We start from the raw sequence: 18,213 nt of genomic DNA on the forward strand, positions 1-18,213 counted from the left end.
AGTGAGAAGAACTGGAAAATTCCATGGCCAAAGAAAAATCCTGTGCTATTCCTGCATCCCATAAAATATGTGAAGTCATATTAGAAGACTGACACAGCTACATAGACACTAGTCTCTAACAATAATACTAACTTCAATACAGCTTAAAAACCAACAGTAAGTTAAAAAAAATAAGACTCAGAAGGACTACAATGGCATGAAAAAGAATAAGCATTTATATGTTACCAGTGTCAAAACTAAATTTAAACTATTTTGTCCTCTTCTTTTCTACAAAAAACACAGATAAGGTGATCTGTTTTTATTTAAATCACTGCTTATATGTATCATTTCACACAAGAGACTTGCAAGGGACTAGAACATGCATTGGAAGCAGTTTAATGGAACAAAAGACTGAGAACTCATAATGCCAAGATCAGCTTACAAGAGAAACAAAATGAGCCATAAATGTCTGTTATCAGTCAGGAGAACACATCAGCTCAACTACATCATCATGCGCAGCTAAATACAAAAGAACTCTAAGAGTAGCAAATGCAAAGAGACAAGCTGTAGAGCAAGCCTGATACATCAGAGAACTGGGCTACAGGCAGCCAGATGAAATTCAATACTGACAACCAAAGTCACATGAACAGCAATAAACAGCACAGAGACACCCTGAGGAATACCAAGCTGCGAAACAAGTCCAGAAGTGCTTGGGTTGGTGGCAAATATTTATTTGTAAATTACAAGAGATAAACACAGAAGGGAATCTTTGCTCTACACTGATAGCAGTCATTCAGACTGCTTTTTTGATACTGGGCTTTGTGCGTGTCTGCGTGTGTCTGCACACAAAACCCTGAGAGATCGAAGGGAGCTTAAATCTTTCAAAAATCAAGTGACAGAACTGTACATGTTTTGGGATCCCTCACATTTTTTTAGGGGATGAAACCACCACATAGTCAAGGTACATGAGAGGATCTTAACAAAAAAAGGTAGGAAAAGAGGATCACAACCTACTGAAACAAGTCCCTCCTCCTACCCCACCTCGCCAAATTAAAATGAGTAATAGTGTTTCTTAAATTCACATCAATGTGGAACAGGTGGCTTCTACCCATCAGAAAATAAGAATCATCCACATTGGTCAAATGGAGATTAACACACCACTTTAAGAACTTTAGCATATACTCTAGCAGCAGCTTCCAGTAGGTAATGGTTGTAAAACGTCAATGAGGTATAGAGAACGTGCACAGCTCAGGAGAGTCCAGAAGCACTGTTGGGCTTATTGGAGTCTAAGCAGTTCCTGGAAGAAACTCAAGCCAGATGCAAGAGGTGAGCACTTGAAGTGGCCAGTGATGATCCCAAGTAAACAAACGTATAGTTTAAAAGACACTGAAGCTTTCTGAGTATATCAAAGAGTAGACTTTTTTCCTAATGACGGACTACTTTCAGGGAGAATATTGACCTGATTTATTTTGAGTGGTGTAGAAATGACTGTTGCTAATGCTACTTCGGGCAAAACCAGAAAAGGCAGATCCTTTCTGAGCTTCCTTGGCAGATAACACAAGGTTATCAGTCCTTGATGTGAAACAGGATTGCTCCTATTCATTTTGTAAGGAACAAACTGGAGGGACTGAGTGTTGGCTTAACGTGAACATGGCATCTGACAGGGCGGTCACATCCTCCTCAAAGTCTACTGATGTATTTGATACTATTCTTGTTGCTGTTGCCTGTATCCCTGAGATGAGCATTGCAACTATGGTGCCCTTTTAGACTTACACCTGCTAGATATTTGTTACAGTGCTTGGTTAGCAAAGCAGTTGTTGCAGGAACAGCCCAAACTGATCAGAAGGATTTGTCTTGTCTTCTAATGGGAGAAATCTTTAAGCATATCTGAAATCTTATACAGAACTGTGCCATCGTCACTCGAATGAAATTTGGGAAGGTACATTAGAAACAGCATTAAAGGAAGCATCCTTCCACAAGGGAGGAAAGCATCCTCCAGGACCCATCTGTTACAGAGCCATTATATAAGCAAAGTGTGAATGATGTGGTTACACTATATAAGCAAGGATGAGACACTTCATTTCAATTGCACATGATATGCATCACATGGAAGAGGCTGATGTTTCCCTGATACTTTTGTCTCTTCTGGATCTGTCCAAGTAATGCAAAATAAACTGTACCGGAAATGCTTCACATCATGCTTGTGCTTGAACTTCAGGAAACAGTAGCGTGGCAAACATGAATTTGAACTCACTCCTGGGGAGAGTAGTGAAAGACACATTCTTCACAAAGACTGTCAGCCCCTGCAATGGCAAAAGTTGTGTGCACAGCCCAAACAGGTACCCCTAGTCACAAAGAGTTCATGCCTTGCAAAGGCATCTTTTATAAAGGGATCTACAGATGCACATATCTGCCATTTTACAACAGCTCCAGAGCACATGTGTGCTTCCATGCATGGAAATATTTCAGAGACTGACTCAGTGTCGAGATATAAACAACAACAATACACAGTACTATGTAGGTCTCAAGATGTATTAGCAGAATAAAGAAATCCAGTCTCGGAGATGGTAGAATAACATATACGAAAGGAGGAATCACTGGTTACAACATGACAAAAATTACACTATGAGGCTCAGAAGAGGATAAGGAAGGAACAGAGAAATACAAGTTACTTACTGGGGACTAGGAGGTTACTTAACGAACAGTTTACACGTGGTAGGACCACTTCTGAGAACCAAAAATTCACCAAAAATTTTAACAACTAGTTGTTATAAAAGACAAATTCAAGTACCTCCTCTTTTGGAGTAGAGGGGAAAGCACTGGCCCCAACAGAGGTTCTAGAAAAGACAATCAAGCCCTTCTGAAAAGAGATCGCACAGCTAGTACGCACATAAAGATTTCTATTTATCTTGTTTTACAAGACAACAGTTTCTCTCCTTGAGTTACTATAAATCCCAGAAAGGTTGTGGACACAAAGCTTAATACTTCGAGGTGCATATAAATTTTAAGTGTCTTAAGTTGCACAACACCTGACATGTCAGCAGATCATTCTGAAAGTCAAAGTCATGTTTTCTAAAAACATCTACGACATTTCTGTTGCATCAGCTTTTTTAAACTAAAAGAAACATCCTGCATACCCTTAATCATAATTCAGAGTGCTCTTACTGTTGTAGACTAAAATAGAAGAACAGGAAGAAGATGATGTCCATTTTGGATTTGGTGGTTCTGTCAGACGGTCATTTACTCAATAATTGTATTAACTGAAACATATACAGCAGCTTTGGCAGCAAAACAGAAATGCTATACCACAGGAGCTGTGTTAGAGCTGTTTAGGGAGCTGACAGCTGGTGAAAGACAGACTGGCCTGTGTTTGACTTTCAAAACACTTTGTCAATCAATACAAGCCTCAACTGAGAAGGCAACTATCACAATATAAAATAAATTAGCAAAGTTATGTAACAGACCTAAAGAGTCCTACCTCTATCACAGACTTCCATGCACTTGGCTTCATACAGCAAGGCCCTGTTAGTCCACCTGAGTTATTAGCTGAAGACAATGGATTAAGAGGGCATCCAGTGCCTGGCTTGCCTGAAGGTTCAGAGTCTGGGTCACAATGCAGGCAGAAAGCACAAAAAGCCCCTGCAGTACCAGCAGCACTCCAAAAGCAAGACATTCTGTGTCCCCTTCTCCTTTGCTTACCAGATTTCTGACTCATTCTGGAAAATGTAATTTTCTTGAAATACAGTGGAACAGAAACATTAAGTTCTGTTATCAGCTGTGAGACACAACAGGTGGGAGAGAACAGGTGAAAGCAGAACCTAAAACCCCCTGGCAGCAAGCAGTGCCTGCAGGTCGCCAGAGCACCAGTTCAGTTCTTACCATCGCTGTCAAGTTGCCAGTGATTAACTGAAGGAACACCCTGCAGATGCCACCATTCTGGTCACACGCACGGGCTGGGGAAGGCGCAGCACAGCCCCGCTGGCTGACTGCATGGGAGAGAGAACTGGCTGCAGCAGGGAACCAGCATGATGCCAACACAATCTATGTGACATTACATGACTCATTATGCATGTTCTTAAGATCTGTAGATTTTAATACGCTTTTAAAACTGCGTATCTCTTTTTACAATGTCAAGCAAACTTCACAGTCTTGAGATGTTTCCATCTCCACTGTACACAGTTAGAAAATGTCTACAAAATGACTAAAGGTTCCAGAGACGGTCCCTTATGGCTTAAGGTTAAGTTGTCAAATGTTTACTATTTCTCAGTTTATTGACTGGAACACGTATTAATGCATTCCTCTTATAGAATTAATTCATACTGTTACAAATGTGTGATATTACATAGCTTAAAATAAAAAAAAGAAGAATCTTAATACAGTAAAATTCATGTTTAAATTTCAAAAGGTGCTTTCTTACACTTAAAATCATCCAAAGCAAATACAGATTGTTTCAAAGAGATGGGCCCGATGTGAAATCACTACTGCTTTGAATAATGGGTCCATTTTTTGAAACACCCTGTACTATTTAAAGCTGCTTTCTCATGTGTTCATCACAACATTTGCAGCAATGATTTCCAGGCAACGTACACCTAAATTTTATACTCAGGGAAAAGTCTGCAATAAAAAATGAACAATGACAACAGTTCCTCTATGTACTTACATAAACTTCTCTACAGTTACTCCTGTAAGTCCTTTCATCTTTAGTGTCTAACATCTTTAAATCCAAAGAAATGTATTGAATAAAACAAATCCTGCAAGTAAAGAACTTCACGTTCTGCAATGGCTGCCATAATGAAATCCCAGTTCCACTTGTAAAATATGATAAAACAGCCACGCACCCATACCAAAGTTTAACACTGTTCATAAAACGTATCAGCCACTGTGACACATCATGATATGCCCAAGATACAAGTTCCAGGTTTAATTTAATTTCTTACATTAAGACCTCTCCCTGTTTTTTCTTTTTGTTTTTCAATATTAGCTTGTTCAATTAAACATCCACATACTACATCAGAACTGTTTTATCTCACATTTTTAGCATGCGTCTTAGTATTATTATCTGTATGTCTATAAATATATAAATATTTGAATATACCAAAATCACAGGAAGGATTGTAAATATTGTTGTAAGAATTCATTTTTTGCAGCTTCCAAACTGGCAAGATACAATAAAAAAAGGGGTAACGGTAGAGGCCTGATTTTTTTTAATAATTATCTTTTGAAAACACAAAACCTCTATTTTGTTGTCTGATTACATACAGCATTTTATAGAAGTTAGAACTATTTTCATAATATTTCAATGAATTTGGTAACAATATTCTAGGAGTAATGACATACAGTTAAACTTTTATCAAGGTCTTAAGAGAAACAAAGATAAGAAATGACTGGGCTCAAACTACTCTCAGAAGCACTTAAGCTCTGAAATTCAAGATTTTTAAATGGATAAGTGTAGTTAGGAGGGGTTTTCTACCCCTCCTCCCTCTTTCCCCCCCCTTTCCTAAAACCCAGTATAAATTAGTACAGTGTATTCAAAGAGCTAAACAATTTTTCCATATCAAATTCTGGAAGTATATTTTACTACACTCCATACTAGGAATAGCCTAAATGAATTGCTGTCAGGACCACTTCAATGCCACATGAGTTTCAGACAAATCAGTTTTCTGAATTAGCAGCACAACACAGGCCAAATACGACTGTCAGTTAAAATGCATTCGGAGACTTGAGAGCTGTGTTCGCTGTCAAGAACAGGTGCTTCTCAGAGCTCTGGAAAGACTTTGGGGGAAAGAATGGCCCCGGATACAATTGTCTTCGTTGATGCAATATGCATATCTCTTGTTAGGACCGCATTTGAAATTACCCAGTATTTTTCATTTGCGTAACTGTATATTTACTAAGCTCATGATTTAGTTGTTCACCCTTGTGACAGCATCAATCTGGTGTCTGTTTGTTTTCATGCCTCCATTTTATGCCACGGCTTTGGCTTTTATTAAAGAAATTAATGAATTTGCTGACAAAAACTGAAAGACCAGCTTCTAATCAAATTCTCTAATTCTTCTAATTGGGTAACTAACTCCTCATCGCAGGGAATGCAGATGGAAGAAAGAAGAACCAATAAAGGCCTCAAATGCCTGAGCATGTTAAATCAGCTTCCCTGGACTCAAAGGAGGCTGGTGTGGTTAGACAGCATCACTGCCCCCACAGCAGGTCACCACTGCCCATGGAACAGGTAGTGACCCAGTGGGATGTACTGGTGCCCTACAGACACACTACAATGTCTGGTCATGGAACTCCTTGTTACCTAAGCAATGCAAAGTCTACAAATCACTACAACCACCAGAAGTTGCATGCAAAGCACCCTCAAGACCTTGGCTAGGCCAGAGCGCAAGCAGAGAGTCACAATGACAAAGTCACTGTCTTTGTTTCTATCTGTTCACACCATCTGTTTCCACTGCCTTTTTTTCCTATGAGAGATGGGTGATTTCGGTCTTCTAATAGCATTAAAAAGCAGTGATAATAGGAAATAAGACACATTTAGGGTTTGAAAATGGATTGCTAGTCCTCAGGGTGCTGTGACTGTTTACAGTCCTGACTAGCCCCCCATGCCACAAGGCACTGGGGCACACAGGCATTCTTTTGCATAAGCCTAGAGATAAATACAGCAAAAAGTAGCGCTACCGTACCCATCATCAACTTCTGTCTTGCTTCTTTAGGGTACAAGACTCCCTACTCAAAAAATACCCTACTCTAAAAATCCAAGGTCCTTCTTTTACAGAAGTTCTCTCACCACATCGCTGGGGAGAAGGGAACCTGTTGCACCTCCCAGGGAAGGATTGGGCATCCAGCAGGTGTTTTCCTTTCACTGGTAACAAAGTGAACTAAGCAAGTATCACCATGCCACCCCACCCAAGAAGGCCAAGCAAATGAAGGAACAGCTAAAAATGGGTGCTATGTAGCAGATTCACAAGCAAAGCAGAAGACCAGTACTTTAAAAAACATCAGCTTGGTTTAGTAAAAGTTAAAAATCATGATGTCACATCATCATCACAAGTAGAATTTCAACAGACAAGGCTGGAGAAGTACATCATGTCCAATCATTTATTTGACTCTGCAAACATCGTTATATTCAAGTGAGGGGGATGTATTTCAAACAAACAAATAAGAGTCGTCCAGAATTTTCAGAACACTACATCACAGAACAAAACTGAAGAGACCCGAAAAACAAAACTGTACCACAATGAGCAATCTTTAGATGTCTTTTTCCCTCCCTGAGGCTGGAGCAGCTGCAAGGGGTGGATAAGGCAGGAGGACAGTGCAGCATCTTTCCAGAGGAAGAGGCTTCAATAAGCTCTTCTGTTTTCAGCGTATTACATCCGAATTTGCTCATGAAGGTTTTTTATAAGCACTTCAAAATACTTCATGATTTTTTCCCTCCTTCTGGCCATGAATATAAGCAGTTCTTTATAACAGAAGAACTGTCAGACTTATGAAAAAAATTGGCAGGTTTCCACAGAGGTAAGCTATCTTTTTCATGGCAGAAAAATAGAACAAAAACTGAGATATTCACAGAATCGCAGCTTCGGTTACAATGGATCTCACAATCTTTGTCTGGTCCAACCCATACTCAAAGCAGAGGCTTTTCGGTATTTTATTTATCATCACATTTCTAGTACTGACTAGTCAGTCCAACTGCAAGCTTCAGGCCTTCCAATATTACTCGTTCCAAGCACTAAATACAGAAGAGCAACCGTAATATTTATTCACCAGGCTAATACTGTATATTTTGTCTTTAAAAAAATAAGAGTACTTAAAAGCTGTTACATCTAACTAATGCATCACTTAGAGTTGTATAATGACCCATTACAGAAACTACAGGATCCTTTTTGACATATTTGCAAAAAGAAAATCAAAATTCCCTAAGATTTTCTATTCAATGTTTATTCTCAATTCCCAAGCAAAAACCAGACAACAATAAGCAGACCTCCTGAGGAAGTGCCAGTTTATCATCTTTGAAACAATTACCAACAGATATAACATCTTAATAATATTACAGTATCTGAGGGTAACAAATATTACTTCATTTTTTAACAAGGCTTTGTAGTACTTCAGGTTGTATGACATCAAGAACCCAATCATTCTTAACTAAAGCTGAATTTAGCTCAACAGTAAGCAAAACAAATCTAATCTCACATTTTAAACAACGCTGACATCTCAGCATTCTTTGTTGTATTATCCAAAGAGATACTCATGTGCTAATGCTAGTAAGTTTAAACTTCTCTCAATATCAACCTTAGAAACTCACTCCAAAATTCAGAGACTTGAAATCTGACTTGCTTCCTTTCACCTGACTTTCAGGGATTACTGAAAACATCACTTAGAGCAGACTGACAGTCAAGTTGAAAAGCACCAAGTTTTTCTTGCAGACTGCTCTATAAAATGTATATTCTATAGGCAAAGAAGGCATTCCTTAATCTTATTTATGGATTACTAGCAGCCAAAATACCCAGAAAATGGATACAGACTAGAATTGTTGTGCCGCATATAACTAAGACTTCAAATTATTTATTGTTTTAAATACAACTCCTTAACCAGGAAATATGTGGTCTTTATTTTGTCATCTTACTACAGCTATGAAATTTGTATTTCTTAACTATGTTATTCCCCTCTAGGGCTAGGCAGTAGAATGCAAATTACATTTTTCAGTATTTCATTAAAATACCTCACATCTAAACTTCTTAGATGTTTACCATTTGCAACTTAAAAAGAAATTCTCATTCAAGTGCTTCCATTTTCATGCTTTAATGCTGAAAATTATACAGAGCTCTGTAAAATACGAAAATGAAAGTAGACAGAAAACGCCATTCATGAATCAGAGATCATACAAAAGCATGCATATTTAAAGAGATTGTTTTCTAGTTACTTGCTAGTCAGAAATAGCATGCAGACACAATAATTTCAACAAGTGGCATATTACCTGGGTGGAGCTGGCAGCAACAGAAATGCAGTCAATGAAACCATGTCTCCGAGTGAAAAATGCAACTATCTGCTGCCAACGGGAAGGCTCGGTCCGTAACTCGTCTGTGGAGCCTTTCTTTGCCCACTGCTTCTGCTTTGGGCCTACAGAACTGTGGCCTGAGCTAGTGTTGCCTCGATTGGCGCGAGAATAGAGGAGTGTGTTATTTCCGAAAATGTAATTCATCTCTGCAGCTCTGCAGGTGGTTGCCAGGCAGTCTTACTTCCCTACCAGCTGCTGAGTGGTGAATGAGCAGAAAAAAAAAAAAATGCAGATAGAATTACAGCAGCATCGCTTACAAACCAGGAAAACAAAATTCTTGCTAGCTGATGCTATTTTTCTTCCTGGCTTTTCCAGCCCTGCATCCCTTCTCTACCTGTGATTACTATGACAAACATAATCTTGAGAAATTAAAAAAAAAGCAAACAAATGCTTTCCTTATTTTTCGTTTTTCAGAACCTGCAGGATCGAAAGCTTGTTCCTCCTTCCTAGCTGACAACAGATTTTTAAGAGAAACTGGGTAGCAGGTACAGCACAACATTACAAATTCACAGCTATGAGGATGGTGGTGCATGATAACAGCTACTGGGTGGAGAGAGAGCGGATCAAAAATAACCAAGTTTCAATCACTGCCTGCAGAAAGATCCAATCGCATCTTTCCTCCTCCTTGCTTGCATAAATTATAAACCTGAACCGAAGCAAAAGAGGGAGCATTCGGTTCAACTGCACTTCTTCACTGATTCTGTCTTTCTGAAAATGTTTCACAGAGCAAAAAGGCCTTAACAATGAGTTCAGAAAAAAAAATTCAAGGAAGAAGTGTTTGCTGGTTTCTTGTTTCCCCCCTCCTTAGGCCATAAAACAGCTACAGAGGGAAGATACCACTGTGCCACACCACAGTCATTCTGTGCTGAGTATCAATGGGTGTCTAAGTGGGTTTTTTTTCTTGTGGGGGTTTTTTGGGGGGTTGGCTTGTTTTTTTAACCAGTGAGAAGATTCGGGATTAAAGACCAGAAGTCACCACTCTGTTGTTCTTATTCTGTTACTAATGTGCCCTGATTGTAATATCTATTTCCAAAATTCCAAATACAAAACCAATAACTAATACAAAAATAACATTACTTGTCAAAAGTACAAAAACCAGCAAAAAAATAAAATCCTTATCTTGCACTAACAAATTTTCAGTAAAATTATTTTGATTTCCAATGCAAATCACAAGAATATTGCTGCTATAGGTGCGCAATTTCTCTGCTCTCTTCACAGTTACAAAGGAGAATAATATCGTAAACATTGAAAAGATCGCAAAAATTCAAGTTACTTTACAGAATGCACCTTCAAATTTTTACAGTAAACTATTTTAAGAAAAATCCTCCAGCTCACATGAAAGAGATTAGTCAAGAAATCAGTTAAGTGTCAAGGTTTTCAGGACAAGCTTGCCTCCAGAAATCCAACAAAAAGTTATCAGAACTGTATGTGGTATATTTCTATACAAAATGCTCTAAGAGTTACAACCGTAACAAACCAGGGCAAACATTTTCAAAATAAAGAAAACATTCAATATGATGAATGAAGACAGAAGAGTTCCTTACAACACTGCCACAACTTACAACATCATGAGTCTAAAAATCCACTGATGCACAACGTACATTTTAGTGGAGATTACCAAATTCCCCCATCCACTTCTTTTTCTGGTGCAATATACATTTCTACTTAACAAATTCTTATTGATAGCTATCCTATTCTGTGTAACATTTTTTTTCCTGACAGCTTACATTACAAGCAGAAATAACAACAAGTACATTAATTAAAAAGTGTAGTAATAGGATCAATGCACCATTCACTTCTAGTCATTAGTAGAGCCCAATAATGTATCACATACAAATATTCCAAGTACATCTTTCAAACAGACTTCATTAATATCCATAAAATACAATGGTTTATCAGTGTAAATCATATGAAACTCAGTCTGACTTGTGCAGTGTCCTCAAAGCTATGTTCATAAGATAAATAATGGAGGTAAAGAAATGTCTGAGACATAACAGATGCAATGACCCATTTAAATGGACAAGCTTTTCATGGGAAGATTGAAGCCCGACCTCTTCCCAGATTTGAAGAAAATAATTAGTCAGAAAAATGCCTATGAACTTATTACTGGAGAAATTCCTTAATCCCTGACTACGACTGAAGATGTTTGGAACAAGCTGCAGATTACGTGTTTTGAATTCCGAGTCTTTTTATAAAGAGTCAAAGTAAAAACATTTTTTTCTTATTTTCTTCATGTGGTATTGAATGTCAACACTGTTGTACATTTTAAAAGATCTGAGTGCAAAAGAACCTTAGTATAACTTTCAAAAACAACTTTAACAATTCGACAGGTATGAGACATGTATCTCCATAGGCTTCAAACCGAGTCACACAGGAGAGTACTGTCTGAAACTCCAAAAAGGAAACACCACAATACATGGGCAAGTACTGTACCAAGTACTTATTTTTCTAGCTGTTACATCAATCTGTCTGAAGACGAGGTTGTTTGCTGTGTTTTAATTTTCTTTCAAGGATGATTCCCACCCGCCCAACTATCAAGTGTGGCATCACTGTCAGAGACTAGAAATCAGCACTTCAGGAAAGGCTCATATGGACAAAAACCTTCCTTAAAGTGAGGCTACAATGATCTCATTTCAACAGAGACAGAAATCCAGAAAAGTACTTCAGGAAGAGGTTATGCAATCATGCTGCTGAGCCAAGCCGGCAATCTGTGTCACCTACACTCCATATGGGTATTAATGGTATTGAGCAAGATTTGCTGACGCCTAAGAAGACACAGTTGCAGTTATTTCTAGAAGGAGCCTGTACTGTGGTGATGAGACATATCCTGATTTTTACAAGTTACAAAGTAACCCAAAGATAAAGGCATGTCATAACTCTAGAGATTATACAACATGAGGATAATGCAAAGGAGGTCAGTATACAGCTGAGAAAACAATGGATGGAAGTCGGGGGGAGGGGGGAACAGGACGACACCAAACCACAAACAAGAAGGCTTGTTTCAACTCAAAGAGCATTCAAACATGTACAGGGAGAAATAAGAGAAAGTGCTATTTGGACCGAAAAGGATGTATCCAGAGAAAGGAGAGAATCTAAGAATCACAAACACAGAAGTGGTATCTGAAATTGCACCTGTGAGTGACGGCCTGTGGAGCCAGGAGGTACAACAGGGGTCTGCCCAGGGAACCTCAGCAAACCCTAAAGGGAGCTGAGAGCTTCACCCATCCCTTTTTCATATTCCGGATGTTGCACCAAAACCAAACACCACAGCAAAACAAAAACGTCGCTGTTCACTGTGAGGCAAGAACTGATAATTTAAACAAAACACAAAAAAACAACCAACACATAATTAAGATTTCTGTATTAGTACACATACCTTTCTACAGCTTAACAAATTTACTGAAAGATGTATCTGGATCTGTAGTAGATGTAGAGTAATATTATTTGTTCTGTGGCCAATTAACAAGGTGTAGTAATTACAGTGGTTACCGAATTTCAAAATTAGCATCAAATATTTGCAATAAGGTTGCTCTGATTTTGCATCTGAACCAATTCTTATTATCAGCTTGCTGAGACAAGTTAAAATATGACATAATGTCGTATTTTAATCTCAAGGTAAAGTTTTCCTGCACATACCTTACAAACAGCATTTGTACCTTGCATTTAAAAGTGCACAGCAACAAGAATTGTTTGTATATGCAAACAGTAGTTGTATCTCAATTATCCATTTTGAACAACAACTAAAACCCTAAAGCGTTTTGAGATGTCTTATGTCAGTTTCATTACTATCCCACTAAACAGAATATTGGCTGAAATAAGCACAGACCCTACAAGAAAAAAACTGATACACTTAATAGAGAAAATTCAAGAATGACCTAAAATAATGGCAAGGACTCACTTTCAGTAGCACATAGGTTTTTACAAAAAAAAAAAAAGTCACAAAAGAATGTGCAGAACTCAAATACTCAGATGTAGACTCTTCAACTTTAAATATCCATGCAGGGGAACAAAAATCACTGGTGAAAACGTAGATAAAATTCACATTAACTTTTTAGACTTTTCAGAATTCTATTTGTAATAAAATTTTACATGCATAACAAATTTAAGTCTCATTAACAAGCATATGCAATATTTTAAGCCAAAGCGCAGTAGTACACTACTCAAATTGGACACTGTGAAAAAATAAATCATTAACCCTTTCTGCTACGACGTTAGAAAGCACAGTTTAGCCTTAAGAGACAGGACTGAAAGGATAGCCTTTATCAACTGTGATTTACATAGCCAATAAAAAGTAGATGTTTTACTGCTGAAACTACCTTATAAGTAAACACCCCAGCACGATTATTCTATAATGATTCATTTTAGTATAAATATTGAACAAAAAAGACCATTACATTATTACTCATATGACACCTCAGCCAACCTACCAAGCTGTGCAGATTAAACCGCCTGGTCTTCCATACCCTGCTCATGAATCTCCGGCCCATCTTTTTGGCACGCCAGACCGATAAAAACATCCTGTGTTTAATGCAAGCTTCTTTAGGTTTTCTGCAATCATAAAAATGAACCTGACTGCACCGAGAGCTCAGGGGAAATCTCGGGGAAAAAAAAGAGTATAACCAGTTATTAAGAAGACTTGATGTTGATTACTTTATCTTAGGTTGTTCTAATGTTTGGATTAATCCACAGTCCATCTGTTACAGTTTTTCTTTCTTGTCTCTGTTGACAAGAATTTGTTGAACAGATCCATACTAAGCAAGGGGCAGATTTGGTCAACTGCTTCTTACTACAAGACACAAACTGATGCCTTTGCACGTATTTGTATATTCTTCAATTACAGGAAGTTTAAAAACAGTAACCTATCAAAAGGCATTCTAATTAAAGATTGTAGAGCACCTCCTCTCAGGAGTGACCACCAGAGTGTGAAGTTAGTCTAAAACTGAATATTTCTGAGAGTACATTCAAGTTTTTCTTATAACTTCCACTATTCTAGGCACACTCCTAACACCAGGAGTACTGTCATCCTGCTGATGATGTCATAAAGCCTTAGAAAGGTCTCAATTTAAAAACAGATAATATATTGCAACTGTCTCGCTATCATAAATATCAAACAATCTTGCAAATTACATGTCATCTAACCTTTAATTTCTACATGGAAACAGCCTTGTCATCTTCAGAGTAATCTCACCTACCTGATTAGACAGCACCATGATACAGGAAATATAAACACGGAAATGTACAGTGGCAAACAGGAAATCACAACTACTTTGACAGCTAACTTTTGAACATGCCTTCATAGCTCCTCAAATCAAAGACTGTCAGTGCTTTCTGCAAGTAGAAAAACTCTCCTAATGAACAGAGAAGTCTCTTTTAACAGTAGCTCCACAAAACCTAAAAGACTTCTGGGCAAGCACTTGAGGGAACGGGCAAAACTGGAGGGAAGACGTACCAGGAGATAAAGAGAAGGGAGCCTGTTAAGCTCAGCAGCACAAGGTTCAGGTTCACGGGGGAAGGTCCTACTGCACTAAAGGAAGCATGTGTGTGTATTGGCACGTTTGTACCAGCAGTTTTTTCCCCACACAGATTAATGGAAAGGAGTTAAATAAAGGTGCTTGCTTATAGTGGAAGAAAAAGGGCAGAAGAGACAAGCAGTGCATACTGCAATACCTTATTGGCATAGCCAGAAACTAAAAGATTATCAGTAGTTGAAAGCTGTATCACTGTGTTTAGGGGCTACAAGACAGCTATCGCCTGCTAATTTATATTTCAGAATATAAATTTATATTTTTGAAATAACTGTTTCCTAGTCGTTTTTCTAATTTTAGTGCCCCAGCCTTACTGACTGTAGTTTTATTGGTATCTCTTGTCTCAGCTCTTTCCCGAACTGCAGAGTCTAACTGGTTCATCTCCCATTGCAGAGTAGCTGCCACTTCCTCTGACCACTCTTACTCTTCTTCTCTAAACCATTTCTAGGTTGAAATGCCTTCTTCATTAAGATAAGGAACAGTGCAGATTTCTAGAGTGATAGAATAATGCAGTTTTATTTCCATTTGCTTCCCCAGCTATTCCTTGTATTCTATTTGCCTTTTTGACTGTAACTTGAGTACCACGATGATTATTCCATTAAGATGTTATAGCCCTGAGCTCTCATTCCACTGAGGTGATGCAATGAGAACACAAGTTCTTCTGAGATCCTTCTGGTACCCTCCATCCATCACTATCACCGAATTACTGGTCTTCTTTCTTACCCTTTACTTTCCTTTGGTTGTTGGTTTGCTTGGGGTTTTTTAAACAATTAAGTCCCAGGACTTTTTTTGTTTTGTTTTTAATAGTATGATAGCTTAAATTTCTCTGTAAGCATTTTTAGAAATTCCATTGCATGCATCTAAGGAAACCTATCAACAAGATGATCTTTATGCACATGCTCTAAGAGATCTGTGTGGCAGAACTACTCTTTACAATGCTTTCCCTGTTTCCTTATCTGTAATTTCTCTATATACTCATTGATTCTGCTCTTTCGAAAAGTTTTGCCACTGCCATGCTACATCATAAATACAGTTACAAATAAAATACTCTCCCTTTCATGCACAGGTTGTTTTAAATAAAGACTACTGAAATTTAAGATAGATTTTTTCTTATCACATCATGACACATTATTTTAAACCCCTGTAACGATATGCTACTCAGAGCTCTTTTTTCTTGATGGAAAACTCCAACTTCCACTTCACAGTTTAAAAACTTGTTTGGTATCATATCACACATATGACAGATCTCATTTGGTTGGAGCTATTTGATAAAAACAAATGTTAAATTCAAAAATGTCATTCTGAAGGTTTGATAGAGAAGCTAAATTCAGTTTTACAACTGAAATAAATTTTGTAGCGTCGCCATCCAGTGGTCAATCTTGGTAGCCATGTATTGCTTCAATTATAACCAATTCATCACATTTTATTTCATAGTAACTCAAGGAACATTGCACTATAACTGCAAGTTTCTATGAGGAATTTGGAAAACTCATACAGAAGAAATTTTGGTACGAGCCGCCTACTTAGCTGAAAATATTCTTGAAAATGTTTGGGACAGAATATTTGTGAAGGATTTGAGGTTTGATGATTTTCACTGTCTGTTCATGATTCTCCACCATTAAACATTAAAAAACCCCGGTTTTACAGAATTAATAAGTTCTACTTCACACAGTCCTAAATATGGAACAGAGGACATGAAATCTCCCGGGTCAAGTTTACCTTGTTGATGCTCAATGCATACGAAGTATACATTTCCTGTTAAACTGACAAAGCTCTACTAACAAGACAAAACCTCTAAGCCCTGACTCATGTTTAAACACTGCAGTAACTCAAGGTAGTTTATCCTCTTGACAGAGGAGTGGGCTACCCCAGATTCAGATTGGGGTAAGATAGCGCATGTTTGTAATTAGCATGAAATAACTGATAGTAGCTGTACTTGATTTAAAGTTTAATGTGGAACGCTTGATAACTAAGTCACATGCTCATTCTCTAAAAATTTAGGATACAAATTTGTCTTTCTGGTCATTGAAAGCTGATCTTTGATAATCATTTATGGGTCCAAGCAAGTTATAAAAGATGCAAACAAAATGTACAAAATGTAAACTAGGCATGTCCCATCTTCACTGTCTTCTAGTTATGTTCTGTATTATTGCTCTAGACTGCAGAGGCCTTGCTATGAAAGAAGATATTCCTCAAAACCCAATTTGATTGCCCTCCGCAGCATTTCTTAAAAAGCTGCATATGATCATAAAAACCACCATTTATATTTGGTCTTCAAACTAATAACTCTGTATTTGAAATGTCAAGTGTATTTAATATTTATATTTTTTTAAAAAAAATCTTATTTTATTAGTGTAATAAACATAATATCCTCTACTACATTTAGTTTCTTTAAGCATATGCACTATTGAACAGAGTTAATCAAGATCTTGTGTATTAGCCAAAACCTGCTCCCTACACAGTGCATCAAGCCAACCTACCAAATAGATGACACAAATCACTCAAAGCTGTTGTTGCTAACTTGCTCTTCAGCCTGAGCTATGCTAAACATCCTGCAGATCATCAGGCCAGAAGCAGAGGACCAGCTATGCTAACAAAACAACAGCCGCCTTGCTTTTTTTCTGACATATTGAAGATGAATTTTTAAACAGCATTTATTCCAAATAACATTAGCAAACCATCTCCTGACCGAAAATAAATTTTTGGACCTCAAAGGCATTTTACTCTAACAGGTCCCGTAAAAATTCCCAGGGCCTACAAAACTGTGGATGCACCCCTCACTCCAAATACCTTTAGGCCTCAGACTCTGATTATAAATCATTTATGCAAAGAACTTCTTCAGGAGTAAGAAGTCAGCAGCCAACTTAGCATCAGAATTCCAAGTTCCACAAAATCCTGGCAAACAACTGAAACCTGGAGAACCCATCCCAGTTTTCAGTTGAACAAAGCTCAGAGAAATTTCAGTTTTACCATACATTGCTTTGAAATTAATACAGTAGTCATGTGAAAATATCAGACATGTGGTGAAAATGCTAATATGAGTTCAACGATGATACTTCTCTCAGTATCTTGCATTCTTTCCCGTCAAGTGGTGATTTCCCAGCACTTAACAACTTGAGAAAGACAATAGTAACCCTCCTCAGAGACCTCAGATCCGAAGTATTTTGAAAGGCCTCACAATAACTTGTAATCATACTCACATGCTCTTTAACTCTGTTTCCAGAATAGTGTAAATGAGATGTGTTTTCCTTCTTCCAGAACACAGCAGTCGAGTTGTATATTCAACACAGCCCAATAAAACTAGAGGAATTTCAGCTTAGATCCCATGTGAGCAGAGGAATGCAGAGTACAACCATCCATACCTAATTCTGTAATACTGTTCTGGGTTTTACATCAACGTCTTTGAAGAAATTTACCATACTTGGATAAAGCTCAACTTAAACGTGTCGTTACAAGTTCCACCTAACGCTCCACGTACAAGCCTTGCCTGTTTGTGGAGACTGCCTGGTAGGATCTCTGGAAGGCAGACATCACTCACACTATAGAGAGATAAGAAATTAAGTCATCTTCCAGGGAATGTTATTACTGCCAATATCAAATCCTTACTACTATATTTCTGTAGTTGGCTGCTTGCAAAAATAATCTGAAATAAAGTCA

At 37.8% G+C, this 18,213-nt stretch overlaps 1 protein-coding gene across 18 annotated transcripts in view; it reads right to left on the reverse strand.

The window, feature by feature from the left end:
- DLG1 (discs large MAGUK scaffold protein 1) overlaps positions 1-18,213 on the reverse strand; it is a 151,624-nt gene that overhangs the window by 75,701 nt on the left and 57,710 nt on the right. The window contains exon 1 of one of the 18 annotated variants that reach the window (XM_071812546.1): positions 13,459-13,597. The exons of 16 other annotated variants lie outside the window; for them this stretch is intronic. In XM_071812546.1, coding sequence (XP_071668647.1) covers positions 13,459-13,548 — 90 coding nt within the window. In that variant the 5' untranslated portion in view covers positions 13,549-13,597. Of the gene's footprint in view, positions 1-8,950; positions 9,191-13,458; positions 13,598-18,213 lie in introns of those variants that run through there. One more of the 18 variants, XM_065845096.2, reaches the window with a different exon arrangement.

The sequence above is a fragment of the Patagioenas fasciata genome, chromosome 9, assembly GCF_037038585.1.
Source record: "Patagioenas fasciata isolate bPatFas1 chromosome 9, bPatFas1.hap1, whole genome shotgun sequence".
Classification (NCBI taxonomy): Eukaryota; Metazoa; Chordata; class Aves; order Columbiformes; family Columbidae; genus Patagioenas; species Patagioenas fasciata.